Source organism: Coloeus monedula (assembly GCF_965178545.1).
Source record: "Coloeus monedula genome assembly, chromosome: 1".
Lineage (NCBI taxonomy): Eukaryota > Metazoa > Chordata > Aves > Passeriformes > Corvidae > Coloeus > Coloeus monedula.
This window is the reverse complement of record NC_138781.1, coordinates 16,062,011-16,081,361: the sequence shown is the minus strand read 5'-3', so window position 1 is coordinate 16,081,361 and position 19,351 is coordinate 16,062,011. Positions and strand designations below refer to the sequence as shown.

The 19,351-nt window shown below is 35.4% G+C and overlaps 1 protein-coding gene across 1 annotated transcript in view; it reads right to left on the bottom strand.

Annotated features, from left to right (window-relative positions):
• The window catches only part of ODAD2 (outer dynein arm docking complex subunit 2), a gene marked incomplete at both ends in the record, with an annotated part of 74,183 nt that overhangs the window by 39,393 nt on the left and 15,439 nt on the right, over positions 1–19,351 (bottom strand). The window contains 6 exon segments of the mRNA XM_082295241.1: positions 4,712–4,954; positions 8,315–8,469; positions 8,955–9,065; positions 11,307–11,531; positions 11,692–11,901; positions 12,187–12,333. Of these exon segments, the coding sequence (XP_082151367.1) occupies positions 4,712–4,954; positions 8,315–8,469; positions 8,955–9,065; positions 11,307–11,531; positions 11,692–11,901; positions 12,187–12,333 (1,091 nt within the window).

Below are 19,351 nucleotides of genomic sequence, written 5' to 3'. Positions count from 1 at the left end.
AGATGGTTTTTTTAATAAAAATGTAAAACATTTTCTTTGAAAGCGGAATGAAATCTCATAAAAGCTGAAATAATACAATATTTAGTTGATATAAAAATCTTTATTTAATACTTTAATATTCAAATATTTAACTGCTTTATAGAATAGTTGATCTGCTATTGTATCTATGTATGTATGTAATGTATATAATGTACAGGACATTATTAATAGTCAAAATCTTAACAGGAATGAAACTCACCCAAAGTAGAAATGTAAACTTTATTATAAGTAATTGGCACTTGTTCCTTCACTGTAAGTACGTAACAATATATAAATATGTGGAATTCAAAAGCAAGAATCCAGTTTCTATTCCTTAGTATAGCAAAGGCATCTCACAACAGAAGCGGACCACCTCTTCTAATTCAAAGCCCTCTATCACAGACTGATCTTATTTGATCAGTGATAAAATTTAGAATAGGTGTAGATTATTCTGCTCCTCAAAATAACTACAAGAAGTTGCAATGGCAGTTAGAACTGGCTGAAGAGGCACTCCTGTCATGTATTCCTGCGCTGGCCAGACATAGTAGAGGTGAAGGGATATATTCAGCTGGCATCATCACTCCTACCAAAAGGCAACTGCAAGGTGTAGGACCAAAACATCTCCCTGCTTCCAACACAGAACATACGTATGGTGTACACAGAATAGGTTTTACGGGCAAATAATTTTAATGCAGTTAAACCCATTCAGAGATGACTGCAATTTTTAGGTTAAGTGAATTGGTATTTGCTATTTGACCAGTGCAGATTGGTCAATTTAAGATAATTTTCTTAATTACTTTTGTTGTCTATTCACAGGCAAAAGTTGCTTAATGAAGATTTTCCACATTATTTAAGAATCTCAATATCATTAAATCATTGAACAGTATGAGCAAGATGTGGCTTAAAATTCTAGAAATTTACTTTGCTTTTTTTAATGTATCTGAAATTACCAAAGCCTTTAATCTGAAATAGTACTTCTCTTTCAAATTAAAACTTAATATTGAACATTTCCAGTAGAAATGTCAACATGAATTGCTTAAATACACATGTGTACGCACAGCCTAGACATCTGTTTGTCATATCTATCATCTTTCTCTGCTACAATGTTACTTACCAGAACTTTGAGAACTTCAGTTTAATTGCGTGCCAATTTAGACCACAAATACAAATGTAAATAAACAAAGTTATATGGACTCTGTATTGTGCTCACTGGTAAGATTACAGGGTTTAATTCTATCAGAATGTAATCTCATCTTTTTTGAAACCACAATTTAGCATTTTTCTTAAAACTTTCACTAGTTTCTGCTGACTGCTTTGATAAATAGTATTATATACCAATGACTAAAACTCCATCTGCTTGGCTAAAATAATTGTACATTTTAGTTTATAAGATTCTAAGCCCTCAGTTTTGAATGCTAGTGATGCAGTCTACGGATTTTCAAATGGAAAGGGCAAATGAATAAATCTAGAGTCAGTTGAAGAATAAGCACTAGTCCTTTGTTTTTAGTAAAAGAAAATGAGTAACTTATAAAAAGTTCCTCAAAACAATAAATATACATGAAAATGTACAGCAGCATCTCTGTCAGTGTTAGTACAGAAGACCAAGTATGGAGAACAGCTTCATGCTGTCTACGTAAGAGTAAGGGAGTTCAGTCACATAATTATGTTGGGTTTTTTAGATAAACGAACTTATTTTTGGCTGTGAGAGAAGCTGGCTGCTGTTTTTTTAATTTTAAATAGCTCAATAGAGACAGTAAGAATCATTTAATTGTTTCAAGTTGCCTTGAAGTAAAGGATTGGTGCAGAAAAGTAACACTAGTGTACCTCCCATTCAGTAGCTGCAAGAGTCACAGTGTCAACTAGGAAACATAGCAGAAATAAAATACATAAAAGACATACAGAAGATGTAGATTCACCTATTCACCTATTAGTCTTTCTGTCAGTGCAAGCTTCCTCCATGGAACGTAAGATAATTGCATAGTACGTCCCTCAGGACTTAACTGCACTGCTTCACAGAATATTCTCAGCTTTTTCTAGTCCATAATGAGGTTTTATTTCTTATATTAATCACAACCTCTTCATTATATACCCTTGAATCATTTACAGAAATTATGTGGGCTCCACTCTTGGTCTGTGTGGTCTTCACATACCTGCTGCTGCAAGGATAAGCACATTCAAAGTAGAAGACTGCTCAACTGACTATTTAGTCTCTAAGCCACACTTTCTTAAACACACTTGCAGCTAATGAAACTAAGAATATATCTGAAAATTCTCAATCCTTATGAGGGCTTCAATTTTTCTACATATGAAAGTCAATGATAGCAGAATCCAGGAAAATCATCATAATTTTCAAAGTTTCTATAATGCCAAACTGAAAAACATTACACTGTAAAACAGAGCCTGTCTGTACCACATGACAAAAAACCCCCAAGCCTCAAGACCTGCCAGCCAAATTTGACAGGACAAAGGCAGTAGAGAAGAACTGATTACCTAGAACCTGTCAAACCATTCTGAGAAATAAGTGATTATGAAATAAAAAGTGTAATAGGGATCCAGTTACATGAATCTGAAAGACCATAAACAGCTAAGTATCAACCTGCTGCAATAGAAAGTTCTCATCACCTGTAAATGCTTACAGGCTACAAGTGGCTTTGCTTCTTTCTAGAAGGCAATCTTGGCACATTTCCACACCCTTGTTAAGATGTGTCTTTTTGGTTAAGAACTCTAGAAGATGTTTACAGAAAGAGACTGAACTCCACAGTAGTTTCTAGCAAGGCTATTTATTGTTTTAGGCCCCAGTTTAGTAAATGGAAAAGAGCCATACTACAGACTGTGTGTGTATTTCATGTCTTTGGTGACTTGTTCTTCCCCAAAAGGAGAACACTTTGGATGAGGAGATGAGAAGATACAATTTCAACTTCTGCTGTACTGGTCTGAGAGGAGGAGAAGATAGAGGAATGAATATACTTCTTTTTCTTTTTCTTTTTCTTTTTTTTTTTTTGAGAGAGAAGTGGGGGTCAGTGATGGGTGGGGAGGTTGCTTGTAATTGCCCTGTGAGAGGCAGAGCATTCAATCAAGAAAATCATTTAAACATACGAACAGTTACACTGCTGTCAATGTTTTAACTAAGCAGTATTTTTAAACATTTTGCTAAATTAGTATCAAATTTATCCATACTTGGATGAATCATGCTTTGGGAAAAATAGAGCAGCATTATCTCTTCTAGTACTACAAGCATAGCTAGCACAATACATCAGGTACATGGCACAGTTTTGATAATAATTTTTGTGTAACTTTTTTTTTGCAGTAGCAAAAAGTATATTCTACACTTATTTAACATCTTGCTTACTTGCTAATGTTTTGAAATACTTTTAGAAACACTTCTAAAGTTGAGAACATCAACAGAGAATGTTTTATACAAATCAAATTCAGTATTTGACTCCTTTGTTCACTCTTTATAAACTCTAGAATATAAATTTTGTCCCAAACCTGTACTTTCTGCTTAAAGACAAGACAGACTTTGTTTTATCACAATTTAAGCAGCAACTCGGATTTTTTTTTATGCTTATACTGAACACATTCCAGTATGAAGCAGTCCATACTGGATACTACAAGTGACAGTTCTGAGTACTGGAGTATGTCTGAGGTTTTATAAATATCAATTTATATTTATTGGCATTTAAGTTTCTCAGTATTTGCAATGCTAATTCTCTTAGGTTAATACCTTATGCTAAAGGCTGATTTTTAGTGAGAAATGTCATTAAAATGATTTCATTTATTTATACTTTTATGCTACATGGCTAACTGCTCATACAACCCATGTTTACGGTTGTGTACCATCCAGCCTTTTGCCACTGGGTGACAGCCAAAGCATGAAAACAAAAGCCCTATTCAGGAAAAGAATTCCCTGCACTGCTATATGAATATCAAGTGAATTATGCAAATCAGAACAGGAGGAGCTTAATAAAACTCTCTTTCTGACCTCTCTTATGTATAAGGAGGGAAATATGCTGAGAATCTTGAAGTAAATATCCTTGTAAGAAAACAGTAAGTGCAGCAAATGCCGACCTCAACATTTAACTGAAACACTTAATCATAGAACTCAACAATATTCATAATTTGTACAAATCTACATCACAAAATCAAAGACAGTCTATTTCTTTGGTTTTGCAAAGGAGTAAGGGGAGAAAAGAGTCCCAAACTGTCTGACTTCACAGAAGGAATGATGGAGAGGGACAAAAGAGACATACAATGCAAGTAATACTCTACTACAAAAAAATGAAGTATATTTTCATGACAGTAAATGTGCATGTTTCATTTTAGAATAACTTTCTCTAATTTAGGCTATTTTTAATTACTTGAGAACAGATGTAGAAAGAGAAGGTAAAACATGGACCTATCATGCAGCACTTCAAAATGATGCTTTGTAACTTTGAGTTTCAACTTCAACAAAAATCAATTTCCTAAAGGTTTATTTGATTTTTCTCAAAATACAAAAGCTTTACGTTCTATATATTTCCTTAATATTTTTTTTATCTATAGCACATTTACAGTAGGATGTAACTAACCCACACAGTTCTGTAAAAAGCAAAAACGTAAAATATCTTTTAAGTCAGATTAAAATTGACTATTTTTGCATCAGAATAACTAATTTTTTTCAATATTTAAAATTCTATTAATATTAACAACTTACATCATATTTTCAGGTTCCATTGCACAAGCTCCCACTGCTTTGTTGACGTTCACAAGTAGTGCCCGATCAGTTGTAGTCAGTAACTTCACTATAGGTGCGATTCCACCACATCTGCGGACAGTGCCTCGATTTTCTTGCTCTTGGCAACATTCTCCCAGTGCTCCAATGACATTTTTAAGGACCTCTTCAGGCTGATCAGTAAGCAGTGTTACCAAAGCTTCTACAGTTTTATATTCCTGAAATCTAAAAGACAACAATAAATCCAAAGCTATTATTTTCAGTATGTTACCACTACAAGCTTGATTTTATAATTTAAGTATTATTATAATTGAAGTATATGTTTTAATTTCTGAATGTAAATCATCTCGTTGAAGAAATCCCAATACGGGTAATCCATTCCAAACACTTTGTGACATACAGCCTAATTTCTTACTCTACCTTTCTAATTACTTTTCTCTAATTTAGCTGTCTAAGAATCTCCTGAGTAGTTTGAGAGTTTTTTTACACTTCACATATGCATGCAACAGCTACAAATAGCTGAAAACAAACCAGAAGACTGGCAATTACTGTGCTATCCTAACTTCCAGCACTTTTCCCTGCTGCGTTAACAATAGCTAGAGTAGTATTGTACCAGACCCTCCTCCACCTCTCTGAACCAAAGGATCACCCTTACTTTTCACTAAACATCAGCTTTTTAGAGAGTTTACCCTGACCAGTTTTATACTTAGTTCAGGCCTAATACATTGCATTTTCCTGAGGTCAGAACCATAGTTCTAGTACACTTCTATAGCACACTGCTAGATTCCAACCTGTAATTAAAAATTAAGTTGACAGAAATTTGACTTGACTGCTATATTAATACTTTCCTCGTTCTTCATGGAACTTTTGATACTGAGAATCAAAACCATGTTTTTTAAAATCTTGGAGGTCCTATCCTACAAAGAGATGTGTGCTAAACCTCAGGAGTTCATCACTCAGAACAGGACTTCTTCCTCGGTTCTGGAATCATCTTCTAAGTTGTTTTATTTTTTGTTGTTCAAAACTTAAGAGGATTCTTAACACTTAACAAATACTGCATCTTCCTTTTATACACTTTCTGATACACCTTGACAGTTCCATGTGGTATATCAAGCTAGATCTAACCTGTATATAATCTAATTATCTGAGAAAATTTCTCTGAGGGTAGTGAATTCTCATTTGTGCTTTCCTCCAAGCCCCTAGCTTCTGGGAATGTCTACTTGAGCTACAAGAACTATTTTCCAGGAATCAGTTTCTCATGTGGCTTTTCTTTCATACAAAAAAATATTGGTATTTCTGAGATTTTTATGGCAGAACTAGATCTGTTTCAATAAAAACTAATCTTTTCAAGATGGATTATCAGCATAATAATTAAAGTAACTGAGAAATGAGAAACTTTTGTTTTTCATCATCCAAACCTTTGCTTAAAGAGAAATTTTCCTCTTTGTTCACTGTAATTTGGAAGTATCCCCACAACTATTTTTTTCAAGAGTAAACATCAACAGAATGAAAAAAAGAGCAATAAAGTAAGCAAATAATTAAAAAACACAACAAAACAAAACGAATTTTTGCTGGCATTTCAACTGCTTCACAGATGGAATGACATGAGCTGGCTCTGCAACAGGCAGGCTGCAGTCTGACAGAGCTGTTGGCTCGGGCCATCTTGTGTCCAGGAGCAGTACGGCTGCTCCCACGCCCACTGCACCCGGAGCTACACGGGCACAGGCACCTGCACCCGATCACGGCCGAGTCAGCACAACATCTCAGCAGTGAACCTCAGGCACAGGAAATACTCTGGAGCACTTTAGAGATAATTAAGTGCTGCTGCAGGAGCCAGCAGGGTTTGTTAGTTCTAGCTTCATGCCAGACAGGCTCATCCCTCCAGATCTACTTAGGTGTTTTCGTATTATCCTCGCTCCCTTTTCTTTAGTGCCCTCCCATCTTGAGTTTGGATAGGGTTTACTGCTTCAGACTCAGCACTGTGTAACACATGGATTCAGCTTGAGCTGCGCCAGGCTAGTAACCTTTGTGGAGCATCAAGCACTTGCCAAAGACATGTGAGTAGCCCAACAAAAATCTGTTTGCAGTTGGACAGAATTATTGCCTACAGCTATACTAATAAATAAAACAGGCTAGGGCTCGTTCTCTAGCCCTGAGGACAAGAAGCACAACATAGCATCCACACAGCTAAAATCTCTTATCCTCACCATGCAGGGTGGCCTCACCCATTCTGTCTAATGGGAACAATCTGTTGCCTGCACTGTTCCCAAAGAGTGTCTGGGCATTATCTGGGAGACTGCTTGCTGGCACAGGCCAAACTGTGTAAGGGACTGTGTTGGTAGTTAAACAGTATGGATAATCCTAACACAGAGCCTGAACCTTGAAACGTTTGGCCCTGTTTAGTTAACTAGTACAGAGAGAGCCATTCAGTCCATCTCATCACTGATTGATCCAAAATCAGGATACCTCTGCACATACCCAAAGTCCACAGAAAAGAAGGATACATCCTCATGAAAAGTTATTTTACTGCGCAATCAAGAATGCAAAAAAGCAGTAGAACAGCAGTAAAGGATGTAAAGACCATGGGTCTGTATGCCAACAGTTTGAGAACTCATTTAGGAGAGTAAAAAGACAGAATGCAAAACCTGGAAATCTTCCTAATTTTTATCCAGTCTTTATCTGTCATATGTGCTTATCCAGCAAGGTACACTAAAATTAGGGCAGCAGGAAGATGTTACTGCTTACAAATACTCTTTCTAACCTTTCTAATCCATCTTTCATTCTTTTGTACAGAGCAGCATAATTTCAGCAGGAAACTTAGGACATATGCAGTGGAGCCAAATTCCTTTTTTTGGTAAGGTGCATGCATCTGATAAATTAATTTTAGATGAGAGGGTAAAGTCTTTTCAATCATTACGCTGCTCCATGGAAGGTGGAGAGTGACAACTCCTACTGTCACATTCTCAGATAATTACTCAGGACCCTCGTACTGAGGGGTTGCTGGTACCTACAGTAGGACTCTCATCAGCTAATTCCACTCATTTAGAAGCTGGGTCTCCAGACAAAGCTACTTTTCTGAGCCCCTTCTGTAGTCAAGAAGAGAGGCATGTAGGCTAATTATCCTAGACTCCAGTGTATTTCTAATACATATTAGATATCTATCCTACAATGAGATAATTTGGTTTCTGCTTCTCTTGATGTAAAATGTTAAAGTTAAGTGTACTACATACTCTTTCTACCATGCAGCAGTGATTCTGGCTTGTAAGCTACAGACAGGAGGGCGATACCAGATATGGCCACGTGTCAAATGTTTGGTATGTGCCAGTACAGCTCCTGACTCATGTCCTATAGCTTAACTAGAGGCACCACTTGTCTCCATTGACTGTTAAGATTCTAGGACCTTAACACTGTACCCTTATGAGGTCAGGTGACAATTTTTTAAGTACTATAAAACCTAAGTTGAAAGCCCAACTGATTATAAAGACTGATTATGAAGAAGCATGACACAACAGTTTTGAAAACAATAGAGGCCCGTAAAATCAAAACATGATAATGTAATAAATGCTTGTAAAATTAAATTGTTACTTTAGCACATTTTCTCTACTGATTGCACATTTCCAGATTGCTCCTGTCACAGCTGCCAAAAGTTGCTTGTTTTCACTGTTATCAAGCAGAACAGATAGTGGTTGTAGACCTTCATGTTTTCTAACCAGGTCACGTATTTCTTCATCTTCTGCACACTATAAAAAAAGAATTAAACATATATATGATGTAAAAATGTGTCAAATGATGTCTTCAAAAGCTAGCTGAATTACATTTTAACTAGTAAAAGCTAATAGAGAAGAAAACATAAATATTATATTCAAGCATCTGAATATGCTAACAACTCACTAAGTGAGTTTGACAGTAAACTGCTCCTGTATTTGCAGCAGTGCTTGTACTGTCACATTGTCCACTTTAGGGCCAAACAAAAAACCCAAAACAGCTCTATGCACAGTATGCTTTACCTCTCTCCACTGGTTACCTGTGCAACTTAAGGGTTGCACACAAGAAGAGCAAGTAGGAATCTAATTATAATATTAAATATGAAGCTAAAATATTCACAACATTTCCATAATTTTTTACGCATTAGAGAAATAGTGAAATTAAGAAAATTTAAAACTGCCAATGACATGAAAACAAAGGGCTAATGCTGGTTCTGATCTACTGATTATAATACAATTACCTTAAATATGGCACTTGCACAATGCATCTGGAGCTCCTCATGTTCACAACTCAGATTTTTCACTAGGTTCTCAATCATGCCTTCTGTCCTTATTGCAAGTCTGTAACTTGGCTAAAAAGATAAACTGCATCTTTTAGATCCTGCATATTAACAATTAATAGGTCACAATAATAATACAATGCTGCAATTCTAGGGTTTCATATTGAGAAGCCTTGTACTTTACATAAGTACAAGTCATCATTGCCTTGAAAATACTACTGATGATCTCAAAGGTAAGCAGATACAGACATTCTCTGCAGTGCTCTTCAAATCACCTGTAAAACGAGGTACTGCACTGCCTATCTTGTAGCCACTTGGCTTACGCAGAATGCAGAATATTCTGAAAGGTGTCCAGACTCCCTGCTCAGACCCAAGAAAGCAAAAGATGCTGCAGAATGGGATCAAGAAGTACCCACTCACTTCATCGAGACCCAGCAGCCAAAACAACAGATCTATTCCTAAAACAAGGTTAGAAAAACATGTTCTTAGGATTAACATTTTTTAGTGATATTTTAATCCAAATTTTAACCTACAGGCATTGTAACAGGATCATTTTTTAAGTGAGGGAAACATCTGTGTAAGAAATGCATTTAGTGTTCCTTCCAAGTTAGGCCATACAAGAAACCCTCAAAAATGACACCTTCTCAATATATACTTACTGAACCTAAAATCTGCCAGGTTTGTGTCTCATGGAACATGCATAAATTTGTGAAATTCAAGAAGCTAATTTTTAGTAGACGAAGTATTTAATAATGTAAAATCTCTTGAAGAATTGTATCTTTAGTGCCTCAAATTCACCAAGACAAATTATATTTTTTTTATCTGAAATGCAATATACCTCAAATTCAAATGAAGATACAGAATCATAAACAAATAGAATCATTTAGGTTGGAAAAGACCTTTAAGATCATTGAGTCCAATCATTATCCCAGCACTGCCAAGTCCACCACTAAACCGCATCCCTAAGTGCCACATCTGCACATCTTTTAAGTAGTTCCAGGGATGGTGACTCAATCATTCCCCTGGGCAGCCTGCTCCAGTGCTTGAGAACCCTTTTGGTGATAATATCCAATCTAAACCTCCCCTGATTCAACCTGAGGCCATTTCCTCTGATCCTATTGCTTGTTACTTGGGGGAAAAGAACAACCCCACCTGGCTCCAACTTTCTTTCAGGTAGTTGGAGGAAGTGATCAGGTCCCCTCTGAGCCTCCTTCTCTCCAGGCTAAACACCCCCAGTTCCCTCAGCTGTTCCTCATCAGGCTGTTCCTCATCTGTGCTCCAGACCCTTCCCCAGCTCCATTGCCCTTCTCTGGACACACTCCAGCATCTCAAGATCCTTCCCAAATTGAGGGACCCAGAAGTGAACACAGGATTTGAGCAGTGCCAGGAGGATGATCACTGCCCTGGTCCTGCTGGCCACACTATTGCTGATACAGGCCAGGATGCCATTGGTTTTCTAGGCCACCTGGGCACTCACTGGCTCATGTTCAGCCCTCCAGGTCTTTTTCCACCCGGCAGTCTTCCAGCTACTCCTCCCCAGCCTACAGTGCTGCAGGGCTTGTTGTGACCCAGGTGCAGGACTTGTCACTTGGCCTTGCTGAACCTCAGACGACCGGCCTTGGCCCGTTGATCCAGCCTGTGCAGATCCCTCTGCAGAGCCTTCCTTCCCTCTAGTACATTGACACTCCCACCCTTGGTGTGCCCTTGATCCCCTCAACCAGACCATTCATAAAGATATTAAACAGAACTGTCCCACTCCTGTAATCCCTTACATGGTCATGGTAAAAAATATTTGTATTCAAATTTAAAAACTGAATATACTCAAAGTTGCAAAATGTGTCATGGAAATCCGTAGAAAAATCACATATATTCCTTTCTTCTATTTGCAATGGTTCAGACCCAATGCACAAGGACACTGTAAACCACTCTGCCCTGCACTGCATTGGATCTTCTTGGCCACACCTGCAGGTTAGTTTTGTAGAATTTAAATGCATTGATTAACCAGAATACAGCATCTTAGGTTGCGAAATCTGTAAAGTATGATGAAAAAAATAATAAAAAAAAGAAACTGATTAAGACTTTCATTTCTACATTTTTTCTTTCACGCATTACTCCTAGCTTTTTAAATAAAAAATATGTGGCTTTTACTTCAATCCAAGTTGTGACCTTCTCAAAACAACTTTGATTACACAAAGCATCTACTTTCTGAAGGCATAACTGATCTGATTTAAGTGACTGTAGAATGTAATACCTCTTTTTAGTGGCCAATTTCTTTAATGCTTAGAAATAACTTAGCTATATATGTTTACTCACCTCTGAGGCACATTCTTGTAGTGTGCCTACTATTGGGATTAAGATGTTTGTGTGTGAGCATTTGAGCCATCTAGCTAGTAATGGAATGCCACCAGCTTTACGGATTGCTTTCTTGTTTTTGGTGCTTTTGCTGCAGCTCCAGAGTGCCAAAGCCCCACAGCGTGCTGTTTCAGTGTCTTTGGCTTGGTGTGTTGATCCTGCTGAAATAGATTCCAACAGCTCAACCTAAAAAAAATACGACTTTCTTAATATCTACAGGGAACTTTGATATCACACTGCTTTCTAATTATGGTAAACACTACAATAATCATGTTCACAACACATGATGTATTTTTTGAACAAAAATACGCATATGACAAGGGTACAAATTCTAATGTCTGCTTACCAATTTCTTGATTCCTCCGTGTTGCCTTACTGTCTTTCGTGCTCGTTTAAATCTAGCAACATTTGCAATTGTTTCAGCTGCCAAACATTTTAGATTGGTATCTGGAGAGTCCAATATTTTCACCATGATCTCTAAGCCTCCAAGATCTGCAATTGCATGTCTGATCAATACATTTTGACTAATTTCCTTCAGGATTTTTAATGAACCAGTCTAAATAATGGGAAATGATAAAAGTTAAACATTATTTAGGTATACAAAAACATTAACATTATTTAAAATGATGGGTTATTTCATTTTTTTCTTTGTATTTAATCGGGAGAGGAAAAGGAAACTGAAAGTCGAAGAGAGATGTCTTTCTAAAAAATCTGAATAAAACAAGATAGTACAGAAATGAGAAAAGAAATGAATTTTCTTTATACTCTGTAACTTTGAAACTTGAAAAAATATTCTGATAGAAAAGGCATATTCATTGCTCTTTTTGACAAAGCTAGTTACCTGACATTTAATTTCTTCTGTGTCAAGTAAATTAATTAACACTTCAAGACATCCAGTGTCTTTGATGGCCAGCTGACATGTTTCTTGAGACAGATTTAAATCTCTCATTGAACACAGTGCAATTACAGTAGCTGTTGGATCACCTCCCTAAAATAAAGCAATTAATTAACAGATGTGTAAAGTGTATTTAATATAAAATTCAATCACTTCTACTCGTGCTAGTAAAACTACTACTAAAGAAGAAACGTAGACCATTTTGTTTCTATGGTGTTCAAAAACACAAACATAGTAAGAAATTGAGCTCTTGATAAAGTCTGTAAATGGCATAAAGATTCAAATGAGTGCATAGCTCAGGTGGAAAATTACTAACATGGTTTGCTGAGAACAGACCAGATTGGATGTTTTTCTAAATGATAAGCTCTATTTCAGTCACTGCAACCAGACTAAAAGAAAGAAAATATCAAAGAACACAACACAGAAAGTTAAACCATATGACAGTGGATCTTTTTGAGCCTATAATATAGGTTTACTGTCAATAAAATCAGGGATGAACCGACTTGCATGGAAATCAGCTACCATGTAGCTGCAACAGAAGCTGGAGTGCATCAACATTGCCAGCTGGTACTAACGTGGAAGATACAACTTAAGAGTACCTAGTAAATCAAACTACAGCATCCACCTCCTGCATTCCAGGGAAGCTTTGGCTCCCATCCCAATCCGAACTGTGCTGCCCAAGCCCATCTCTTTTAAATGAGAGTTTTGAATCTGTAAAAGATTTTTAGCCATCCATTCCCAGAGGAGTGTTCTGCTAAATTGTGGACATCATAATGAAACATAGAATATAGAAAAACTGAGTAATGTTTGCTAACATGAAACAGATCTAACAAAAACAGAACTTCTGAAGCATATTTTTCTTAAATGTAAACAGAAACAGTAAGACAAATACAGTACAAAAGGAATTTAAATTTAATATGCTCTTCAAGTTATGATAAATGTAGTAAAGAATCACAAGTGAGAAAAAACATCCAAAAATAATGTGAGAGAACTACTTCATAAAGTTTCAGACCAGTAATTTACATCAGACAAAACTGCTAATAAAGTATATATTCATAGCACTTCATAATTTTTACTTAAATTTCTTGTAACAATAGATACCACAAAATTTCCCCCAAAACAGTGGTTAAATATAAAGGTAATTTTTAAACATCTGTAACAGAGTGTCCTAGAGGAAGATGCCTACAATTTTAAAAAATTATCTTTTTTTAATCTTTTTTAACATCTCGACTTCAGGAGAATGAAATGTGTGTTTCCTTAACAACATATTTTCATCTACTTTGAAAATATGTCCTAGAGTATAAAATAATGTAACAATTTCTCAAGCAGTTTCCTAGAGAAATCAGTTTATCTCCACATATAAAAGTCTAAATTATTTTTTTAAAAATCTGTAAAATATGATTACAAAACTACACAGAATATTCTGCGGCTCAAAAAAACTAACAGCTGTCCTTCTATGAAAGTTGTGGCCTTTTCACATAGATTAGACTTTGATTTTTACTTTGCCTTGCATGATAAAAAATTTACAACAGGTATTTTAAAAGAAAACTTGTCTTTTTATTATTTTACATAAGTGTAGGAAGTATACTGCTAACCTGAAAAGTGATGTCTCTTTTTCTGAGGACTGCTTCTCCTACACTGAAACTGCATTGACACATAACAGAGTCATCAGTAATTCCCTTACCTTACATGTATAAGGGTTGGCATATGACATTTAATATGGACCAGGTTTTTAAAAAATAAACAGCTTCTTATTTTCATATACTGAAAAAAAATACAACTGTATATATTAAAAAATATATATGTGCACGTTATTTTTTAAGCTTCAAAAACTAACACACCACTTTAAGGGTTTTTAATGTAAAACCACAATCAAATATTTTTCATATGTGCTGAAGCATCCGTTCTACAAAATAAGAAATATTACTGATGGTTTCACCAATTATTATTCGTTTCTTGAAGTTATTACAGTAAGTCTTGCAGTAGTTACAGCATAGATTCTAACATGCATGGAAATAGTTACCTCTCCATTAAGTTGACATAAAATCTGCATCATGTTGCTATACCATTTGAAATCTGATATGTTGGAAGCAAAATAGACTCTATTGGCAGATCAACAATCAATTTTAAGGCTTGAAATTGAACACAGACTTAGTTAAAAATGTGTCTCTTTTCCTATATATTGGTATAACATATATATCCACAAATTAAATGAAAATAAACCAGTATCATTGTGACAGTACCAGTAGAACATCTGTGCACTGTATGTGCAATGTCTCTGTTACAACACTCAAACTCACAACTGAGAACAGTTCGGAACTGAGAATTAAAGAACTACTGACAAGATGAAAAAAGAATGAAAAGAAAAGAAAAACACAAGCAAATACAGACACAAACCAAAATACAATTACCAAGGAACACACAAGTTCAAACCATCATTTTGTTTGGTACTTCTGTAATAATCAAGAGGAAAAACTCTGTTAGTCAATGGCAAGCTTTCAACAAATGGAACCAAGAAAGCAGAAACACTAAGGGGTCTTTTTTCTGCATTAACCTTTAATATATTCTGCTAAAGGTTACTTAATGCCACTGATGGCATAGTGAACACTCTGACTATGCTAAGGACATAACTAGTCAGTTAGTACTTAGATAACTTAGGTGTTTTCATACTAGATGAGCTCAATGGACTCTGCTCTACGGTACTGAGAGAATTGGCTGATGCCATGATTAGTTTGCAGAACTGTAGAAAGAAATCTGTTGTTATCAACAGAACACAACACTGATATTACCTATCAATATCACAGTGTTGCTAAACAAAAAAACAAACTTTACAGAGAGACTTATAACCAGATTTGTAACCTGTAAGAGACAAGAAATCCTCCTTTGGTTTGGCACCAAATTTACGTATTACGTTCATTCTAGGTATTACACTTCAAAAAAGATACAGAGAAAGTTGATGAAGTCCAGAGGACACCAAAATATCTCAGAATTATGATCACCACCAAAAAATGGAAGGAACTGGAGCTGTTTACTCTGGAGAATAAGAAGGAGGTTTAAAGAACACCTTCAATGCCAATCACCTGTTCTCCAGGTCCAGACAAGAAATAATGGGGTTTAATGGCATCAGGGTTGATCTATTCTAGGTAATAAAAAAGACTCAACAAAACCAGCTTTATTGGTAAGAACATTTGAATTCTTGAATATATTGCCTACAGCAGTCATAAAATCTCCATGGCAGGAAAGAAAAGGTAGAGAAATATTTGTCCAGAAGACACACATTGATGCTGTTTCGCAAGCAGATGGAGTCAATGACTTCCTACATTCTGCTCTAGTCCTATTTTCTGGTTTTGGGTTTTTTTTTTGTGAACTTTTACTACCATGAAATCTTGGAAATAATAAATGGTTTTGATATTTACTTCTTTTTTTAAAAAAATAGTAGACCCATAATAGCTAATACAAGCATAGATACAGATAATAGATAATAAAATATACAAGCTTAAGTTTCAATAGCACATGTCCCATCCCAATTTAACCATTCCTAGTCAATACAAAGCTTTAATTTTTGAACTGATGATGTCAGTTTAGCAGGCTAGGAAAGAAAGATACAAAATTTCCTCTAGAGTCATCTCTTTCAGCTGAAACCTAAAGGCATTATAGGAGTACAAGTAATAGAAGTATGAACAGGATTATAAAGAAGATTATTCCAAATTTGTAGCCCAAGTTGTAGCAACAGGAAGTCTATGCATAGAAATACATAAACATTACAACAAAGTTACAGTTTCCCAAGACAAAGCAAAATTAAGTAAAATGAAAATTATACAGCTTTTGGCTCACAAGTATCTCTATAAATATGGCACCAATTTCATTTGGTTTACGATTTAGAGTGAACATGACTGAATGCTACCAGAAAATGAAATACTGTTTTACTCTGCATGGCAATGTCAAAGACCTTTGGTTTTTTTCTGTTTAGAGCAATGGCTGAAATATATTTTGCCAGAGTAAAAGTGTATTTTCTCTACTGTATTAAGTAAATCCTGGATAGATAGTTAAATGTGCATGTCTATGATAACAAGCCTATGGCTAAATAACAGGAAAGAAAATTGCTGTTTGTGGGCAGTTTTTTCATTCTTCTTTATAATACCACTGTTTTGATTATGAGTATATATAATCTGAATGGAAATTACAATATACTTGACAAAATTAAGACCAAACATACCAAGTCAATATATTTTTTAAAAATACTGAACAAACAAAATAGCATAATGTGATAGCCTCAAAAAAGTAGGTATATTATTGTTATATCAGACTTCTTAAATTAGAATTCATTAAGGGAACAAAAAAAACCTCCTAGAAAAAAGAGCATTGTTTAAGTGGAATCCCAGCCCAAAGTAATATTGTAATTTTTATAAAACAAGAAATCCAAAACAAATAGTAAAGTATGAAACAGAATTCTTAGTTTAAAGGTTAGTGACTTTTTTATTTTCTGTTGAACTTGACTCTCTTAAATCACAGACCCTTTTGTAATTTTCTGCTAGAAAATACTTCCACATCTAAATAAATTTTGATACAGCTTAATGAAAGACTGAGTATTGCAATATAAAATACATAATATGCTTCAGCAAGGCAATTTTTCTATGCTAGTGAATCTCTAAACACTCTGAGTTTTGTTATGGTTTAAATACTAGTTCAAATTTTTCATCTTAGTTTATAAAACATACAAGCTGCAACTTGTTAAGACATGAGTTATGGACAAGTATAACTGAGTTATGGAATAATTCCCTGACCCACTTCCTGAATCTTCTGGCGTTCTTTAGCTCCAGCCTGGCAGTATGTAAACCATACAGATTAATATAAGTAAAGCCAGTGGAAAATCACAGGCATCACAAAGTTTCAAAACATTCACACTGGACTACAACAATGCACAGAAGCTGCACAGTTTTAGTTGCAGATTAATATCTTGACCTTGATCCTACACAGTGGCAGAAGTGACACATATATCATGACCCAGATACAGTTTAAATTGTCATATTTTATGAAATTGAAAATAAATGAGTTTTCAAAAGAAAGAATGTCTATTATTTTTTGTGTGAACCAGGAGGTTTTGTTAGGCAAGCATTGATTCCCTCTTGAAAACTCTTCCAAGACATGTATCCATTCTGTAAGCTTTCCTTTTCTGATTCATAGAAATTGGATTCTGCTATAGAGGAGGTAAGAGTCTAACAGTTCATGTACAAACATATGAACTTTTACTTCATTGGACTAGGAATAATAGAATACTTTTCCTAGTAACTTCTCAAACCTCAGACTTGGAAAGAACTGAAATGGTGACCCCAAAACCACAGAAAACCTGGCCAAGATAATATATAATATTTTAACAGTGCAAGTTTATCTTCTAGTCCATTGTAAAATTTTCGTTTTAGGGGTGCATTTCTTCCCCAGATGCATCTGGACAATTTATAAGGACACTTCATGTGAGGAAAATAAAGCATATATGTGTTTTAAAAGAACATGTAGAAATTAGAAGGAAATAGGATTGAATGAGGAAGAGAAAAAGGTCTAGAATAAACTCAAAAAAGAAAAAAACCCTATACAAACAGCACTACTGTCAACAGTAATTTAACACTGTAAACTCTGACTGCAGGCTTGGAGATGAGACATATGCTGTCCGTAACACAGGTGTGCTACCTGACAGTGTCAGACCTGCCTGAGCATTTCTGATTTTGCCTAGTACTTGGCTCACAAAGAGGATAAAAGCCTTAATGTTATTACAGCCATTTTAATTTTATGTATCCAACTAATTTAGGAAACCAGTGGATGTGAATCTGAGAAGAAAAGTTAATGAGGTTGAACCAGGAAGGACCTTTGCCTCTCCAGACTACTGGAGAGATTGCACACTGTTGAAGCTTTATAAGCACTGAACAGACAGAAGAGACAGTCTCATTTGAAACGGGCCAAAAAAAATTTTTGCAAGGAAAACAAAATTATAAAAATAGTTTATGAAAAACTGAGAGATGGGTGCTCTCTGGAGAAATAAAACAAACTTAGAAACAGGGCTTAGTGAGAGCATAGGAAAAACAAATATGGGTGAAGACATGGCTGAAGCACAGGCACGCTTCTGAGATAACTGTGTGTATAGTGAGCTGTGATTAAATTGAGCCTAGAATAATGTGGAACACTTAAAAACAATGCAGAATGTTGTTCTCACTACTTAAAACTCTTGCTACCTTTCGGACACAATCCCATTCTAATTATTTAGGAAACATAACAATTTGATTATCTACTTCATGAATATAAAACCTGAAGTCAGACTGAGACAACAGTGGTAATTTACTACTATTTTAGAGGTACTACAGTTATGGTGTCAAAACCATAGCTCATTAATTTCATTACCTGCTTTCATCATAGAATACAACCCTGCAGAAAGAGGAGAATCAAACTTAAGTTATTTTACATTTTTTTCCTCCATCCTTTTTTTTTCATCTACAATCCCTTCTTTCCCCTTTTTTACTGAATTCTGTTTACTTTTTTTCTTCATTTATAGATTGTCTTTCATCTCATCAGGTATGAAACTCTAAGGAATGTGTGACCCTGTGAACATTAATTAAACTTTCACTACACAGAAATTCATCAGAGTTGGTGTTGGTGTTAATGGTCAAAATTCAACTGGTTATTATGAATTTTATATGTCTCTTGGGATGAAGAATGATTGTATGGTATTTTGAGCAGAGACCTATTCCAGTGCTTCAGAGTTGCCAATTATAATAATAAATTGAGAGTTCGCCATTTGCCAGTATTTCCTACCTAGTAAAGTTATCACAAAAATATTTCTTTTTCATGATCAGCACTATTTAGGTTTTTAGAAAATACATATCTTACCTATAAAACACATTTTTCACATATTTTTATTTCCTTTTTTTTTTCAGTAATCACATCCTTTACCAAATTTTAAAATAAAATCTTGGCTAGTACTGGAAGATGGGAGCAAGAGACATTCATGAGCACTAGAGAAGGGAGTGACAGGAAGGCTGATAGGTTTGCCAAGACTGAAGGGTGAGCCAAACACGTGCCAGGAAATACTAGCAGGTGGCACACAATTATGTCACATACATTT